This window comes from Alexandromys fortis, unplaced genomic scaffold (genome assembly GCF_014885135.2).
Source record: "Alexandromys fortis isolate MF-2015 unplaced genomic scaffold, M_Fortis_MF-2015_v1.1 scaffold_2_1_26212458, whole genome shotgun sequence".
NCBI lineage: Eukaryota > Metazoa > Chordata > Mammalia > Rodentia > Cricetidae > Alexandromys > Alexandromys fortis.
This window is the reverse complement of record NW_026067930.1, coordinates 7,845,496-7,863,901: the sequence shown is the minus strand read 5'-3', so window position 1 is coordinate 7,863,901 and position 18,406 is coordinate 7,845,496. Positions and strand designations below refer to the sequence as shown.

General features: G+C 46.1%; 1 protein-coding gene across 3 annotated transcripts in view; it reads right to left on the bottom strand.

Annotated features, from left to right (window-relative positions):
• Nucleotides 1-437: 437 nt before the first annotated feature.
• The window catches only part of Zfat (zinc finger and AT-hook domain containing), a 160,580-nt gene continuing 142,611 nt past the window's right edge, over nt 438-18,406 (bottom strand). For all 3 annotated transcript variants that reach the window (XM_050145230.1, XM_050145229.1, XM_050145231.1), the window contains 2 exons: nt 17,627-17,757; nt 438-1,291 (listed from right to left, as the gene is read on the bottom strand). In XM_050145230.1, coding sequence (XP_050001187.1) covers nt 1,052-1,291; nt 17,627-17,757 — 371 coding nt within the window. In that variant the 3' untranslated portion in view covers nt 438-1,051. The remainder of the gene's footprint in view (nt 1,292-17,626; nt 17,758-18,406) is intronic.

Genomic DNA, 18,406 nt, shown 5'->3' with positions numbered 1-18,406 from the left:
CCTCCCCACCTATTCTTTGCAGGGACCCTCTCTCTGGATTGAAGTGAACATTTTCTTTGTCCACGGTCCAGTGTGCACTGGGTGACAGGGGTCAGCCTAGCCGCTCTCTCCCAACATAACCCTACAGCAAGTCCATGGCCATCTCACAGGCTACTGCTTCTAACCAACTCACACAAACACAGGGTCCTTTGTTCCTCGGAGACCAGTGAACTCCCCCGTCTCCTCTGTGCCAAGATATTGTTTGTCCTCCTGCTGAAGTATTCACCCACAAGTACTAGAGGGTCCTGCAGGTGAGGTGAGTAGTAACAGGGGTGCCAAAAGAAAGTGCCATTGTCTGTGTCTGCACCCCTGAACACAGCTCCACGGGGAAAAGGGTGCTTGGGTGCAGAAAGTGCAACCCACCCCCTAAGAATGAGAAAAAGGCACAATTTTTTTATTTCCCCACCTCCCTGAATGAGAGGTGAAGAGAGAAAATGTATTTATTTTAAAAAGCAAAAAGAACTCCAAGGTGGGCCCTTGTGATAGAGGAATAGGGTCACTCATTTGTTCCCCGTGCTCCCGCAATGAGGAGGATGGTGCACAGTGGAGAATGCTTGGATGATCCTCCCCATCCGCCCCAGCGGTTCACTCAAAAGACTAAGGCCACTTGCTGTGTGGTGTCTGTCTTCCTTTCACAGACAGCACAGTGGGCCCGGAGGGGAATGAGCACCTAGGGTGAGGGTGGGCAAAGGGCTGGGGTTGTAATCAAAGAAGATGCTGATGGGATGGGAGTCTCTGGGTCCTGAAGCAAGAAAGGAGCAGGACAGGACAGCTGATGTAAAAGTCTTCCAGAAACAGAGGATGCTGGGCCAGGGGTGTGATCCGTGCTGATTGGGAGGATTGGGGTTCTGTATTGCTGGTGATGCACTGGCCTTGATCAAAGGACAGTGGAAAGAATACCATCTGGGCCAGTAGACAAGAAAGGCAAGGACAGCGCCATTCCATGGGCCTGGCAGGTGAGGGGGTCCCCAGTGCCCACAAAGCCAAGGCTGCTGAAGGAGACTAGGTTCCTCTAGAGTTCTGGAGCCGGCTGCTCCCCAACCTGCTCCTCCATGGGAGGAACAGCCTCTTGTACATACACAATGAATTCAGAGGCCTCCCCGCCTTGTGTGTACACGGTCACTGTCTCAATGCCCTCCACATCATCAGAGGACACCACCAGATGGTGCTGCTCAGCGAGCTCCACGGAGGCCTGCTGCACGGTCTCCTGGATCATGACGGTATGGTTGGAACTGGGCTCCTCATCGGTGACCTGGGAGGGAAAGAGAAAGATGGCACAGGTTCAGCAATGACGTCAGGACCACAGAGGTGGCCTGGGAGCTGCATGCTATCCTCTCACCAATGCTGCATGGACTCGTGCCCACTTCATGAAGAGAAGAATGAGATTCCATGACATATAGTGATAAGATCAGGGTCTTTTCCATGTTACAAATGGAAGAATCCACACCCCAAATCCAAACTCCCATCCTGATGTCAAGCAGTCTCCTCTGACCTCCACAAGGTGTGGAGTCACTAAAGCATGGGTGTTACAAGGTGCCATGAGGTTACTGAGTGGATAAGCACCCAGTATAGGGTAGAGGGCTCCTAAAAATATAAAGCTCATCCATTTGATATTGATAAAGTGGCTCGGTTCTTCCTGGCTTCTCTGTCTTTACCACTCTGGGAGTCCCACTTGAATGCTACAGGTCCCAGGGACTGTCCATGAGTATGAATGTCTGGCCATTCTTTGGAGGCCTGCCAGTAGACACATGCTGCCACAGAGTTGGGCAGGGGTGTGGCCAGGGAACACGGACAGAGGAGAGAACCAGCTGGTTCCTACAGCAGGACTTTCTTGGTAGCTCTAAGATGGCAGAGTCCAGGTGATGCTAAGACATCACGTCCCTGACTATCAGCTCTGGGCTGTGTGAAATTTGAAAAAACAACCATATTTAGCCTAAGAAGAGGAACAGAAGACAAATGTAGGAAGAGTTGAGAGCCTAAACTGCAAATAAGGAAAGGACTGCAAAATAGGCAGGGCCGCTGGCCCATAAAGGATGTGGGAGTAGCTATCCTTCCTGAGACCTGAGTGGCAAGGGGATGTGCCCTGCCCTGCACTGAGCAGGTGTGAATGTTACCTCCAGCACTTCTGGAAAGTTTGGGCAAGACCCTCTACAAGCCTTGGCCTACCTTTCAGTGAAAGAGGGAACAGCATGCCCATCTCAAGAGATCGCTGAGGGAATCGCGTGTTGTAGTGTATTATTTTAACTATGTAAAGATGTGTTACATTTGTTTATTCTAAGGAATATTACTCTAACCATGTAAAGGTGTGTTACTTTTGTTTATGCTACATTTGTTTAATGACATAAGGATGTGTTGCATCTGTTTTTATCTTCCCTGCGTAAGGCACCTGATTTTAGTCTAATAAAAAGCTGAACAGCCAATAGCTGGGCAGAGAAAGAATAGGCAGGCTGGCCGGCATAGAATAAACAGGAGGAGAACTATAGGCTCGAACAGAATAAAAGAAGAACAAGAGGAAGAGGAGGACAGAATGAGGGACACACCTCCCAGGGCAAGCAGCCAGGCAGCCGCTAGCCCACCAGCAGACACACGAAGCAATGAAAGTAAGATATATAGAAGAAAGAAAAGTAAAATGCCCCAAGGCAAGAGGCAGATAAAGAGAAACAGGTTAATTTAAGTTAAAAGAGCTAGCCAGAATGTGCTTAAGCTAGGCCAAGCATTCAAATATAATAAGTCTTTGTGTCGTGATTTGGGAGCTGGTTGGTGGCCCAAAAGAAAAAAGCTTGGTACATTTTGACCTTCCAACATGGGGCCATATTTCCACATAGGGCCTGAGAAAACTGGGGGGAAAAGAAGGAAAGAAAAATAAAAACAAAAGACGGATATGACTCCTTTAATAGTCTCTACCATACAGCGAGCCCTTGAGCAGCCAGTCCTTTTAGAAACAAAACGCTAAGTAAAAATGCCAACTTCCTGGAGTTGGCACGGTTGAATGCAGTTCTTGGTCAAACACTCCTCCAGACCAGGCCATGAGCTTATGGCTTGGCTCTCAAAAACCTGAGGAGGGGACGTGTTGGGACCGTTTGGAGTCCTGGCCTCCAGCTGCTCTTCCCTGATAGTGACTTTACTTTCCTTCTGATTTGAGTTACTGAAAGCTGTGTCAAAGTTGTTTACCAGCTCTGCTTCACGAGCACGTGTTGCCTTGCCTTGAGGATCAGAGGATAAGGTTTTCACCTGTTGGCCTACCTGACTGTTGGGTATATAAGCCTCCGTGGTGCTACTGAATAATGGGCTTCTTACCAGTGACTAGAGGTCCGTGTCTCTGTCTCTGTGTGTCTTTGTGTGTTTCAACCTCCAGCCCCTTGCCCAAAGCTTGCGAACTGTATGGTAGCAGACAGGCATTGTGCGCTGCAGGGACGGAGCCAGTCACCAAAACCTCAGCGGAGTACCCAGTGGTAACTTAGCAGTTTAAGAGTTTGGTCATGCAGACAGAAAAGGCAACTGTTTGTAAAGGGGGCAATACCTACTACTGTCTTCTGAATAATCCATCCATCCATCCAAACAACATTTTCTTAGATACCTACTGATCAAAGGTACTGATTGTCTATCATTTGATAAAACTTTTTTTTTTTTTAGTTACCAGTAGACCATAAACTATGGGAAGGTAGGGACAGTGTCTGTCTTGTCACAACTACTTCCCAAAATCCAAGGTCAATGCATAGCGCATAGTAGTGTCCAATGTTTGTTGAATGATGGCCTACTGGGCCCCAGGTGCTGTGATGTGTGCAAAGATAGCAACAAAGGAGATGAGACAGCGGTGGCACAAAATAAATCATGACCACACCACAGATGACTTCTGCATCCCATGAAGGTATAGGGTGGGTTCCAGGAAGATTGGGAAAGGGAAAATGACACCCATGAGTTGAGGGGAACGAGCTAAGGCAGCCACACAGACTCCCACTCACGACACTTCAGACTCTCCTTCTGTCTTGTAACTGGCAGCATGACCGCGGCTTCCTACTCCCTGACCTGCCCATTCATGACTCTCCAGCTTGGAGGGTCTCACCTCAGCCCCTTAATTACTGAAGTTGCATGAGGAGGAACAAGTATGGCAGGTTCAGTTCATGAAGACTCGGGAGGAAAAGACATCTGTGGGAGGAATCTGGGCATTCTGATATTAGATACTGGCAGGAGCCTGGGACTGAAAGAATTTCAAAACTGCAAAGCTATCCTGAGGGAAAACTAGCCCATTTCTTTATTTGTATTTATTCAAATAAACCAAAACATTTATTCCCCTTATTTTACTGTTTATTTCCATTTTTGTTTACCTTGGAAGATGTACCAGGAACCAAGACTGCAGAGGTAAATACTGCCGTCTTTCACTTTGAAAGGCAGTACCTGATGGGAGATTTGGAAAGGGGAGGGAACACGCTACAAATCTTTTCCCTTATCTTGCTGGTAAACAACACAGAAAGGAAGAAGGGACGGGTGATAAACATTAAGGTCCTCAGGACTGAACATATACAAAAATGACAGCATGCTCCAGGTAAGTGTGATAGAACCATGTGACGAGCAGGACGGGAGGGACAGAGTGAGATCAGGTGATATGCAGGGTTATACACAGCAAGGTAGAGTGAAGGCTGGAGAGAGGGGCAGATGAGCTCTTAAGATTTAAGGGCCTTAGCCATCCACTCATAGACTGAGTGTTTATTTCACAAAGCAAGGCAGAGGCTGCTGAAGTCAAGCCTCACCCCATCTAAACATGCTCTCTTACATTCTGAACATTTACATCTATTTTATCTGCTACTTTTTAGAAGGTTAAAGTCCACTTAAGAGAACTCTTTCTCCATTTGTTTATTTTCTTCAGTTTCCAGCCCCAGGCTGGTTTTGTCCAGCAAAACCAGTCCTATATTCATCCGCTGATTCTCAAGCACGGGACATCACATTTGGTTGCATGAAGTCACCAGAAAAGGTGATGGATGACGCTAACCGTGCATTTCACTCAAGTCCTAGCACAGACATTGTTTGGTTAGCATTTGTTGGCTAAAGCTAACATGGGGCTCCTTACTGCCTGCTGGTGCACCTGCTCCCCACACTTAGGAGCTCCATAATGAGCTAGGAGAAAGGAACTGCTTTAAAAAAAAAAAAGGATTTTATGAGCCTTTCTCAGTGTCAAGCATTCTAAGGGTCACCTGATCCATTGGCTTTTCTGCCATGTCTGCGAGCCATGCACCTCTTGACTTGCTCCCAAAGAAGTTAACAGGTGTCTGCAGTTTACTGAATACTCTCCCAAGCTCCACCCTGATGGCTCATACACAGTATTTGTTCCCTCTTCACAAGTGGGATCATGAAGCTCCTAGGGGTCCAGCTGGGCAGTTCACAGGTAGCAAAAGCTGGGCCTAATCCATATGAATGAGTCTTGAGCTCTTTCTTCCTTGGCTGGTGCAGTATGGCAGTGACTAAGGGTATCACATGTCACAGACTGATAGAATTATTGTTCCTTAGCCATGCGAGGCAGACAGAGGTTGGCTGTACAGCTCTAACCATTCTCTTTGTTCAAAATGATCACTCCAGCAGCTTAATCTATTAGCACAGGCTTAAAATTGTTCACCGCAGCAGAAATAACATGGTTTTCACAGTGTCATTACCCCCTGAGATGGATACTCCATTTTCCGCAAATGCTGTATCTAACATATCTTGCAGCTAAATTATTAGCAGCATAGATAGCTTAATAGAAAACCTTAGCCCACGGGACTCCACAGATTGCTAAGTCAGGTCCTGTGTTCTGTTGTAAGTGTTCTAGGCTCAGGAATGAAGCCAGCTAATGACCCACACTTGGCAGTTCTATTGATGCTGGAGAGCAGCTTCCCTGTCTCTTTACCTTCATCTCATGGTCCACTCTGCAGCATGGATGGGGATTTTATAGGATGCCATGTCATCACCTTTCCCATCACCTCACTGTCTATTTCTGTATTCCTCACTCATCTGTCCTTCCTTTTCCCCCTTCTTCAGCTCCTTTCCCCACTTTTCAACCCATTCCCACAAGTTTACATGTTTTTAAGAAAAGTCCTAGAAATCTCTCTTGCTCACAGGTCCTCAAGGAAGAAGCAGCCTGAATCACTCACTCAGGCCTCTGTGGCCCTGAATGGGTTTTGTGTTATAATCCACCTCCAAGTTCTCCCTGTAGACCTGTAGCATCTGGTGAGCACGTGATCCTTGCTGTGCAGATCATGGCTTAAATAAACAGCATTTGTTCTATTTATTGAGAAGCACCCAAAGGTGCTTAGCACCACGCCTTGGAGGGTGTGGCACTCTGGGAAGATGAGAAGCTGTCTGCGGGGCCCTACCTTCTACAGTCACAGATGATGATCCAGTGCAGGATTAAGGCTGCATCCAGCTCCCTGTGCTTCTAGTGAACACAGCGCCTCAGGTACTTACAATAACACAGGACTGAGCCACGTGGGCAGCAGTGTGTTGGGACCATGCCATAGCCTCCTCCTGAGTCTCCTATCAGTTTCTTGGGCTAGACTGAAGCACAATCTCATTTTAATGTCTCTTTAATAAGAATACATTGAGAGTCTCTTCTGCCAGGGTGTTTCATGACTCCAGGTCATACAACAGGGACCAGGAGCATCCTCTAACAGCACAGTCTTCTGGACTGAGCACACTCCACCTGCATCCTCGGCACCTAACACTGGCCAGGGGAGAAATGTGAGGAGTCACCTTGCCCAATAGAAAAACCACAGAAAAGAGGTGGTCCACAGGAAGCCTGCAGAGTACTTCTTCCTCAAGGCAGCTCTTGACCTTCAGCTCACAGCACTGCCCACCCCCCACCCTGCGCACGTGTATTCTGAGTCTCAACCTGAGCACACGTCCTTCTGTTGGAGACTGCACCATCCACCGCCTCCCAAGACACCAAAACAACCCAGAGACACAGCCAAGGACGCAGAAATATGACAAAGATAATTAAGGGAAGAAAAGGCTGTGGCTCGCAGCTGAGTCCCACAGAGGTGGCAGTGGAGAAAGGAGAAAATGCCCTTACTAGCCGGCATGGAAAGGAACACTCTCTAGAGCCGCGGGGAACACAAGAAAAGGACACATCTGCAGCACGCCTTTACCCAGAGCTCTCAGAACACCGTGCAAATAGCTCCCAGGCACCAGCTGCCCACACACCTGTGCCGGGGGCTCACGGCCGCATCCTCATCAACCGTCTACTAAAACACGTTTGAGCTCAGTTCCGATGCGGCATTGGCAGTGCCAGGCTTCGGACAGGGAAAGTTGGATCCAGCACAGCACAGAAATAAATAATGGCTACAGGAAGATGAAAGTACTCGGCTGGCCAACAACGAAAGAAACCAGGAGGACCGAGTGGAAAGGCCAAAGTATATGATAATGGCCTTATCACGTACCTTGTTGACATCTGAACAAAACATAACTACAGCACACTACAGTACATGCTGCCCGCGTGCCCAAGTCTGAGGGCCCTGGCTGCTGCAAGCAGACAAGTGGTTTCACTTCAAGGATCGTAGTTGGAGGGTCTTGTCAGGATAGGAACCCTCGTTTATGCCTTTCAAGGGACAGACATCTATCATCATCTCTGTTACTGTTGCTGCCATTACCAGGAAATCACAACTTCAGGCATCCTTCACACTTCAAATCCATCTTAGATAACCTGAGCCAGGATCCTTTTTATTAAGACGTGCCTTGGAGAACAGCTTTCTCTAGATAGCACTCGTGTCCATGATAAAAAAAAAAAAAAAAAAAGGCACCCACGGCACCTATGTTCCTCCAGCAGAGGAACAAGGCCACAACTTACTCTCCTCTCTGGCACTCCTGTTGCTCAGGACTGGCTCTCAAGACCTGCTGGGAATTCTGTGATAGGGAGACGGTCGCAGGACTGAGAGAATCAGCAGGAGGGCTGAGCATGCTCAATACAATCGACAGAGGATAATGAGCCCTCATCATGGGCAGGGCCATTAATGAGACCAGGCACAGGAGAAACCTCTTCTAAGGTCCTTAACCTCTGAAACACCCCGACTCCCAGGACAGCCAGAGCTATTTCCCAGACAGAACCCAACATAACCAAACAGTGAGAATGAGAAGGAAGCCTGCAGTTATTCACAGTTTGGCTGTGGGAAAGGGCATACTCCATCACCATGTCATTGCTTCCCCTGTACTCCCAGAAGGGAAGCAGGTATGTTTCAAGGGAGTCACAGCCGGCACATTCCTCGTCACAACCTGGCTTAGGAGTGGAGTCCCATGCATTGGAAACAGAAAAATTATAAACACAAAACCAAGACTTACCCAGGCAAAAGAAACGATGCGTGGATGGGCGTTATGGGGAAAATATCATAAATTTCTAACTCTAGAACTACATATTTATATACAAGACCAAAATGGGATGATGCTATCTGCAAGAAACGTGTAGAAACACCAAAAATATTCACAGGCAGGAAGAAGCCATCCCAGGCATCACTGAAGATTGAAAGCCTTTTAAAAGGGAAGGGATGCAAGGATGGGGGGAAGGTCATGACTCAGCCTGCACCAGGCAACCATAGTTCAGGGGGGAGATGGCACATCACCTCCTCTGCTTGCCATTTTTCTCTCAATTGTACTCAGGCAGCTGGTAGTTCTCTTTTCTGGGAACACACATCTCAGACATACTCCCAAGACAAGCTGGTCCAGCTGCTCACTAACATCTGTTCCCAGTCTCTACAGCAACCTCCAAGGTCTGAGATGCTGGACCTCAGGGTGAGCAAAGAAGCACAATCGCACCCTGTCTGTGAAGCACAGGGCAGGCAGCTCTGATGCAGAGTGTGCCATGTGCTTACATGAGCTTGTCTACTCGGGTTTCCTGACCCAATCAGAAGGGGAAGGGCCAATTGTCTTTTGAGAAAGAGTTTGCTGAAAGGAAGAGAAACGTGGTAAGCAGGCTTCTTCCTGGCCTCTGACTCACAAGATAAGAACTGTTTCCATATTGAACAGATCAACTTAACTGCACAGCAAACAGAAGTTTCATTAACTGGACGTCTCACCCTTCTCCATGCTTGAGGACTCTAAGTCCCATTTAGTCTGCCCTGAACAATCACTTGCCTGAGGAAAAAGAAAAGGAGCTCCATGTCTTATAAACTATAAGCAATGAGGTGAGCAGCATGGTGTTTCAGAGAGAGGAAGTGAAGAACAGGACACATAGTTACTGAGAAGGTGGGTGCCACTCCTTCAGGAGAAAGAGCCTCACCTGGTCTGATCCCTCAAACAGGCTTCCAACACATGAACCAACCCTGCACACTTGGCACATGCCTTTCTATAGGATAAGTACATGGTCCCTGCTTCACAGTGTGTGCCCAATAAATACTGAACTATGCTAGCAGAGTGTACCAGGAGATCTCTCAAAGGCCCCACTGAAACAGATGGTAGAGCGGTCACAGTCGGGGGGGGGGGGCAGCCTTGTGGCTTTTGTTATCTGATCATCTTCTCATATGTAGACCATCTTCCCAAAGCTGCCATTTTGCTGTCCTTTCCGCTCAGTATATTCAAGAGTGCACATCACAGCCAGGCTCCTCTCACAGGGCCTTTTCCATGCACAGAGCCCAGGAAGTCTCTGCCTCTAATAGCAACCCTTAGCAATGGTTTCCTACATCTCTGCACATTCCTCAAGAGAAAAGATCTCCACCCTACCCACCTAAATATCACCCCAGAGTCTTTGAAACTCCGTCCTGTCTCAATGCCCACCATTTTCTGGGTAGGGCCTGGAACAAGGCCTTGGCCAAGGCTGTCTGTGACTTTTGTTTGACACCCTGAAGATGCTTCTCTGTCAGCAGGTGTATCAGTTATTTTTCTGTTGCTGTGATAAAATGTCATGACTAAGAGTAACTCAAGAAAGTTGATTTTTGGCTCCCAATCACCAAATGCACAGGCTCACCTCTTGGCTATTGCTATTGGAGAGCAATGCTCTGACTCTCAGATCACTGTGCCTCCTTGCTCGTATTCCCATACCCACTCCTTTTTACTTTGGTTTACACCCCTCAGCATCACAGTCATATCAAATCGACCTCTTTATTAGCTTGGACTGCTGTAACAAAGCATATAATGACCAAGTGGCTTATGAACAGCAGTAGTACAGTTTTCTTAGTTCTTAGAGAACAGACAATGAAATTTGATATCAAGGTTCCAATATGGCTGGGGTCTATCTAGGGAGGACTCTAGACCCACATAGCACTGATTTCATGTAATCTTATGGGTGCAGGAGTGTGAACTAGTTTCAGGGCCTCATTTACTGGCCTTTGTCCCATTCATTAGTGTTCCATCTCTATGACCTGGTCTCTTCCCAAAGCCCTACTTTCTAATGCCACAATCACATTTGGGGTTAAAGTGGAACATATGCATTCTGAGAGATACAAACATTTATTCTATAATGGCCTCTCTCAAGGAGGGCTGATTTTGTAGAAATAGCTCAAATTGGCTCAGCATGAGATTGTACAGGAGACCACATGCATGTGTTAATTTAGGCGATGTAATTGTTTATCTTCCAGAATGAACCATGCAACAAGCTCTCCTAGGAAAGAGGTGGGACTGGAGAGGCAGTTCCATGAGAGTGCACTTGCCCAGCCTGGGCAAGGTTGGGGTTCAATATCTTGCACCAAAAAAGATAAAAGGGAAAAAGGATCTTTTTTTATCATTTTGTCTGAAACTCCCAATATGGAGCCTAGATAATGCTTGCTGCCTGCTGAATAGAATCATCTAAAAAGAAACAGTCACAGCTGACTCTGTACGAATAGTAAAGAGTTAAGGAGTTATGCTATATCTATGGTGCCAAGAGCTAAGATACTGCAGTCTTAACATATACTAGCTAGCACAGGGCCAAGTGTTTCATTTGCATAATCTAGTCAATGGCCCAACTGGGGAGATTCTATTATTTTAACATATTATAAAGAAGGAAACTGAAGTTCAGTAAGAAGTACTCTGTCCAAGGTCACGGGCTATGAAGTGACAGACCTGAGGTTCGAGTCAGGCATTTTATACCTCCCATCTAGGTTTATTACACAGATGGTTGTGCCAAGGGAGACACCCTAGGTTGACACCTATGTCACAGACTTTGTGAGAGGTATGCCTTTGTGCTTTCCACACAGCATGGAGCCTATAGCCTGCCTGGAGATGCTAAGACTGCTCAGTGAAGGTACTACAGGCCTGCTAGCTAAGTACCATTGGGTCTGAGCTCACATTCATGATCATGAGTATTCGTGATGCCTGTGAAACATATCTGGCCCAAATCTGGTGCTTGACAGCCTAGGGACACCTAGGAGACCAAACCTCCACCTACCCCTATAGATCTTCAGTGTGATAAGAACTAAGCATGCTCAAAACCATACTGGGTTATGGTTTAGACAAAGTCTCTAAGAACTGGAAAAAGAAGAGGGTCCTGCTGCCTTCCCACACTTCACTACTGCCCAGAAAGGGAGGAGAGCTTCTTGTAGGGTGGCTCTTCTTGCAGGGAGTGGTCACTGCCACTCTCCTTCTCCCTAGTTAGTTTGGGGGATAGAAACAGAGAGCAAACTGAGGGCTCTTCCAGCCTAAAGCCCTTCCTGGAGAAGCAAAAAGTCCACAGATGCCTGCAGGCTATTATCTGACCACAGCCCCTATATGGCAGAGTACTGCATCCAGGTCTGATGTTAGCATGGGGTATTTGGTTCTCATTTGAGTATTCAGTGACTGTATCCATCATCTATACTGCCTAAGAAATTAACACAAAGGTAGTAACTTAAAACAATCCCAGCCCCCTTGAATCAAATTGTACAGGTGGCTGTCACTAAGTGGAGATGTTCTGTGTTTTATGGATCATAGATCTGATGAGGCCTTACTAATCAAGCTTCCTTCTTTAGAATCTACATCACCTACTAACAAAGAAGTAGGATCACTCACATTCTCCAGCTCTAGAGGACAGCACCTTGTAGATTAAGAGGCCCACTAAGGGCATACTGAAAGATCACTGCCACGAAGAGGTCAGGACATGCCTACATCCTATATGTTTACATTTGATACACAAGTCTCAAGGTGGGACTCAGTTCTACAGAAGGGAACAGAAGATGAGGAGAAGGATAGAGATATCAAGCAAACTGCAATGAAAGATGGCATCAAAACTCAAGTGGGATTCTGCAGCTTGCAGGGGACAACAGTGGGAAAACTGGGGCTTAGAAAAAGGAAGGAATAGGCAATTCTCAGTGGACTGGCATCCTCAGCTCTAAAGGTGGGTATATGCGGGGAACCGGTACCATAACGAAGAAACACAAGTCTTTATTTGATTTCTGTGAACCATGTCTCATAGGTCCAGAGATGTATCATGGAACTCATTCTTACTTCTAAGATTTCACAAACAAACAGACTTTTCAGCATCTACCAAGGCATGAGAGGGCTCAACAAGTAATAAAAGAGCTTTGAAAGGAAGTCATTTGGAATATCAGCCACCAGCCATTATGCCAGGGGCAGAAGTCTCTGAAAGAAATTTCATTTAGGAAGAAGAAAAGGAAAAAGGTTGAAAGGCTGGGGAGAGCTAAGGAGGGTCTACAGGGGACAAAGGAGGCACTAAGTGGCAAGAGGGGTAAGATGCAGTGTGTTCACCCATCCCTGCATCTCCATGCTGAAGGGCACAGATCAACAACTGCAGAACAAATGCTCTGTGAAGAGGCAGCTGCTTGAATATTAGGGACCTGACAGAAGTAAAGTTGGCAGGGGTTTCTGAGCAAGCCAATTTTATGGCAAAGTTCCTGCGTCAGGAGCCAAAGCTGATGATCAACCAACAAAACCCAGAACCTGAGGTGAGAAGTCTGTCACAGAGGGGGCTATGATGGGTGCAAGAGGGGGTAAGAAGTCACTGAGGAGATTTTTCTACTTACAAAGGAGCAGAAGAGCTGAGCATGTAAGACACCAATAGAATGAGAGCCAGGAGGATCAGAACGAGTTCCTGACCAGTCAGGGCTAGGAAGTGAATCCCTGTCTCAAATATCAAACCAAGCCAATAAGGCAAATGGAAGAGTTGGGGGGATTAAACAATAACAGAAAAACTTGACTTGGAGGCAGCTGCTGAAATCCTATGGCTATACTTAGCATCTAGCATTAGATCCCCTGAGCCCACAACTGTTTACTCTCTGTCCCTGTGACATGCATTGTTCTCTGTCCACAAGTACACATGTACACAACATACAAATATACACATGCGTGTTTCCTTAACCTTCTATGAAGAATCCCTTAGATGAACCACAACAATGACAAAAGCCATAACAGGATGGTGAGTGACACCTGAGACGCCAAGGTACTGTTCACAGGGCAAGAGGACTAAGCAGCTGTTAGCTGTGTCACACACGGCACACCAACATGAAGTCAACCCAGCCTAGGAAGGGAAGAGGGGCCAGGCCTGCTGGGACCTTATCTTTCATCACTAGCCCCCAACTGCCTTGACCCTCAGAGGAAACTGTTTCCAATATATGTCAAAAAGTGCCCTTCACAAACAAAACCATCAAATCCCATTATTTTATGTTATTTGCACTTAAAGGGACGACAAAGGAAAAGAAAGTGGACCTTGCTTAGCTTGTTCTGAGGTCAAGGAAAGAGGAGAGGCCTCCCCATGTCTCATTTTAAGGTGCTTCAGCTGGCAGATATCCTCCATACCATGTAGGATTCTCTGGCCAGGCTGCCTGATACATAATTATAATAATTATACATAATTATAATAAAACAGAAGAGAACGTTCTCCTTAAAATGGTCACGAAGATGGACTTTGAAGCTGCATCTAAATCCTTTCCCATATGCCCCAGCCCATTATTTGACTACAGTCTCTGGTCATGCTCAGCTTCACAAGCCAGGGGAAGAATCCAGGCTGGGATCTCTTTGCAAGAAACTTCCAAGGCACCAGACCAGGGTCTGCACTTGGAAGTCCCTCAGCAGAACAGCTTCTCTTCACACACATAGTCCAGATGGAGGGTGACAGTGGGTTCAGCAAGCTTGGAAACTGGGGATTCATCACTTTTACTTATTGCTATACTTCAGAATGTCTCCAAAGACTCATGCCTTGAAGACTTTGTCTGGAGGGTGGCACTGGTAGGGGGTAAGGAGAACCTTCAGGAATCGGGCCTTGCAGAAGGAAGTAAGATCATGAAGGCAGGTCCCGAAATGGAATATCTGGATCCCCAACCCCTCTCTCTCTAGTGTTGTGTCTCAAGGGCCACCAGGTGAGCAGCGTTGCTTCACCATGCACTCCTGGCCCAAGGGATGCAGCTAAAACAACACAGAGTGAAACCTTTGAATCCAGGAGCCACAATAAATATCACCTTATAAGAGCCACATAACAAGCAAGAAATGGCAGTGCATTCCTGTCATCCCAGTGTTGAGAGGGGGACCCCGGGGACCCCAGGGGCTAGCTGCTCAACTAGTCAAACCAAGCATAGAATTCAGATTCAGTGAGAGACACAATCAGGTGATGAGTGACAGAGGAGGACACTCAGTATCAACCTCTAGCCTCCACAGGTACATGCATGGGCACAGCCATGCATGCAAACACACATACATGCATAAACATATACCATACACACATATAAAAAAATGAATCAATAAAAATAACCTGGAATTCACTTGGGTCCTATAGAATATGCACATAAAACAGACAATTCTGTTTTAAAATACATAAAATTATGGTATGTAACAGCATTTTAAAAATTCATTGTTATAGTTCCTCATGTGCTTTTACAACACATCCTTGCTTTTTCTCTTCAGTACGGATTAACTGGTGATTGGAGAGTCAAAACATGAAACCAACAGTTCAAGCAAAAATACTCAGTTGTTATTGGGCAATTTATTTGTGTAGTGGCTTGGACTGGAGCAAGAGGAAGTCGTCAATACTGAAGCCCTATGCTCCTCTCATGAGGAGAGGGCGAGAACTTGCTTCCCAGCAGGGGTTATAGGACTCCATCAGCGGCTCGGCAGTCTCATTAGCACATGCAATTTCCTGAAAGAAAAATAATCAATCCCACCCAATAAAAACCACCAGATTAAATGTAAATGATGGGATAATTTAATCGGAGAAAAGGTCAGTTCCTCACCTGCAAGAGCTTGAGATACTTCAGTCTCTCTGGTACAGGTGTGGGCAGATTAATGTCTATCTGACCATCCATCCATCCATCCATCCATCCATCCATCCATCCATCCATCCATCACCTATTCCTTATTCTTCTATTCATTATGTGTTACAGTTACTGAAAGGGAGGCTCAGGCAGGCACACGAGATGATGACTGTGCTACACACACACACTTGGGAACATTTCCAAATGGAGTCCCTCATGATTAGGTTCACAGTTCCACTTGCAGCTCTGGGTTGAAGTACGAAAGAAGGCTCCCTCAGGGGTACCACTGTCTCCTCCTGTGAACATCTGTACTTGCTTACACAGGTCGCACTGATGCTGATCTGCCTTGTGCTCTGTGGTACTGCCAGTCTGACGGAGAGAAGCTCACAACTTCACGTACGGCAGCACTGACCGTGACACTCAATAAACCACATCCCTGAGTAGCAGCCAATCAACATCCTTCATAAAAAGAATATATAGACGACGATAAGTTACACCTTCTGAATTCTCTACCATTAACCTGTGTGAACCAAGCAAAGCCCTCCCACTCCTGCCCTAGTCAGACCCTGTTCCAGTAAGTACCAGATCTTTTTCAAGATTCCAAAGATTCCACATCTCAGGACACAAGTGAGGAGTACCAGAAGATACGGAAGACAACCTGGAGTCTGCAACCTAGCAAATGCCAAGTAAGAAGCTGGGATGTGTATTTTCAATCAGGACACTGCAGACTTCAGCATCCGTCTTTCTGGTATTCAACTTCTGTCCAAGGCCTGGAGGGAAACTTCACTGTGGTGTAAGAGTTTCAGACACTCAATTCAAATACTCCACTACAGGGCAAGTCTTGTCTAAGGATGGAGAAATCCATGTTAAACCAAAAGTTCCTATTGTCCCAGAGATTTTCATGGCGGGAACTTTTCATGCTTTGCCTCATCCACTGAGAAACCATTGAGTACAGTCGTAGAAACAACAGTGAGATCTCCACTCTTAACTTCAAAGGTGGGTAGCCAGGACATATGATTCAGGAGAGCCAGTCTAAGAACTGTCTTTGTCGTGCAAAGAAAACTTATTTTTTTTTCCCCTTGAAGTTAAATGTCTCACGTTTCGTTCTTATTTCTCAGTACTAACTTCACAGTAAAGCTTGGCTATCACTAGTCTTTTAAGTTTCTCCTGAAATTTCAGAGACATCTTCCCCCAACAACCCTTTGTCTCAAGAGCCTTCAGCCCCATGCTGTAAACATCGGCTCTGTTTGTTCACCATTTCGCATTCTCCGTAGCATACCACTTCATTCCTGTCTAATTTCTTTCCACGGAGAGTAGACACCTCGATGGCAGCCACTGGTTCCTTCCTGGAACTCCAGCACACAAAACTCACTGACAACAGCAAGTACTCAATAAATACCAAGTGACTGATAAAAGAACACATATCCATGCAAACCTTTATAATCTATATTTAAACTGGCTTCATGAACTTGAAGTATATAGTTTCCTGGTTCTGGTGTGCTTACTGGCTTTGTTTTCTGCCTTTAAAATAGCTGTGTGAACTAGTTTTGTTGACTGAGATTTCTGTCCTGCCCAGTTCCCACAGTCATTAAGTCCAAAAAAAATCACACAGAGGTCTACATTAACTATAAAATGATTGGCCCAGTATACCAAGCTTCTTATTAACTCTTATAACTTAAATTAGCCCATAATTCTTGTCTGCATTAGCCACATGGCTTGGTACCTTTTTTGCAAGGCAGTCACATCTTTCTTGCTCTGTGTCTGTCTGGGTGACGACTGCAGACTGACTTTTTTCTATTCCCAGAATTCTCCTGTTCTCCTTGCTCCACTTGTACTTCCTGCCTGGCTACTGGCCAATCAGCATTTCATTAAAATACAATTGACAGGGTACAGATCATTGGCCCACAGCATAGTTTAACTTTTTTAAAACCTGAAGCAGGTACTAAAGAGACAGGGATGAGTAAACGAATGAAACTCGGATTATCACATGCAGTATATTCTAACAGACTGGTGAAGACTACTGATGTCAGAGGAGGAAATGAATCAAGCACTGACAACTTGGTAGAAACATGTTTCTTCCCAAACTCATCATTTTCTTCCTCTCCTGTATGAATCTAAAGCCATGACGTTTCTTTTAAAAGGACAGTCCGTGAGGAAATACTCCTGGGCATCTCTGGCTATCCCCACACTTCCTACTAGTTTACTAGTTTCCTTCCTGGTAGGGTCTCATTATGCTTATTTGTATTCTATGATTCTCTAAAAAGAAATTGAGAGTCTCCTCAGTGTTTCTAAAATATACTAACCCTTCTCCAACACATCTGCACAAACAGAGTCATTGAAAAACAGCCCCATAATAATCCACGGAGACAAGACCAATTTCATTTCAAATTCTCTGCTAGGCAAGGCAAAATTCTGAAAACAAAATGGGGAAGACGGGCAGTGGCTTGAGGAGACAAATAATCTGGGCAGAGGAACCTCACCTGTTTCACAACAGTTACTGTCCCAGGCGCCATAGCAACCACAGAGGCCACAGCAGTGGCATCGTGGGTCTCCGAACCCAGCTCAATGATCTGCTGCAGAATGTTCACAGCTGTAGGGTCAAGTCGATCGCCTAAGGGAAAGAAGTAAGAGGACATCAATAAGCTCTCGGCACTGAATAGCATTCAACGCAAACTGGGTCCTAGTGAAGACTAGGAGTGACACCTACTCCAAATAGTTCATGGGTTCTCAGAAATCACTTACTCAGACAAGAGAAATAACTTGTTTGGTACCTTTTAATTTATTAAACGTTTTCTATAAGAACCTCTCAAGGCCTGCCTGGAACCATAAGCAACTGGCATGATGATATGATACTCGTTGTTTTCTTTGATGTATAAGTCACGTGGGCACAAAGAGCAGAGATTTGCCTCGGGTCATCGATGTGATGGCGTCACAAACATGGAACTAAAGCCCAGATGAACTGAATCTTGATGTGGTTACACAAACTGCCCCTCCGTGTCAGAACTGAGGATTACCAGCTGACATGTTCAAATACAGAAGAGGTTTCTCCTGAGGGCACGTAGATGTGCAGTGAAATTATGCCAAGTGGCAGGCAGAACACCCAAGAATGTATTACTTATCCAGCCAGTGAGCTTGTGAACTACAAGCCAATTGAAGCCTGCTTGCATTTTAATCTTGTCAGAAGACAGGGGCCCACACCATCAGGGCAGCAGCTTGGCACACCCTTCCTGCTCTCTCTCACCATCTGCTGCCCATCTGTA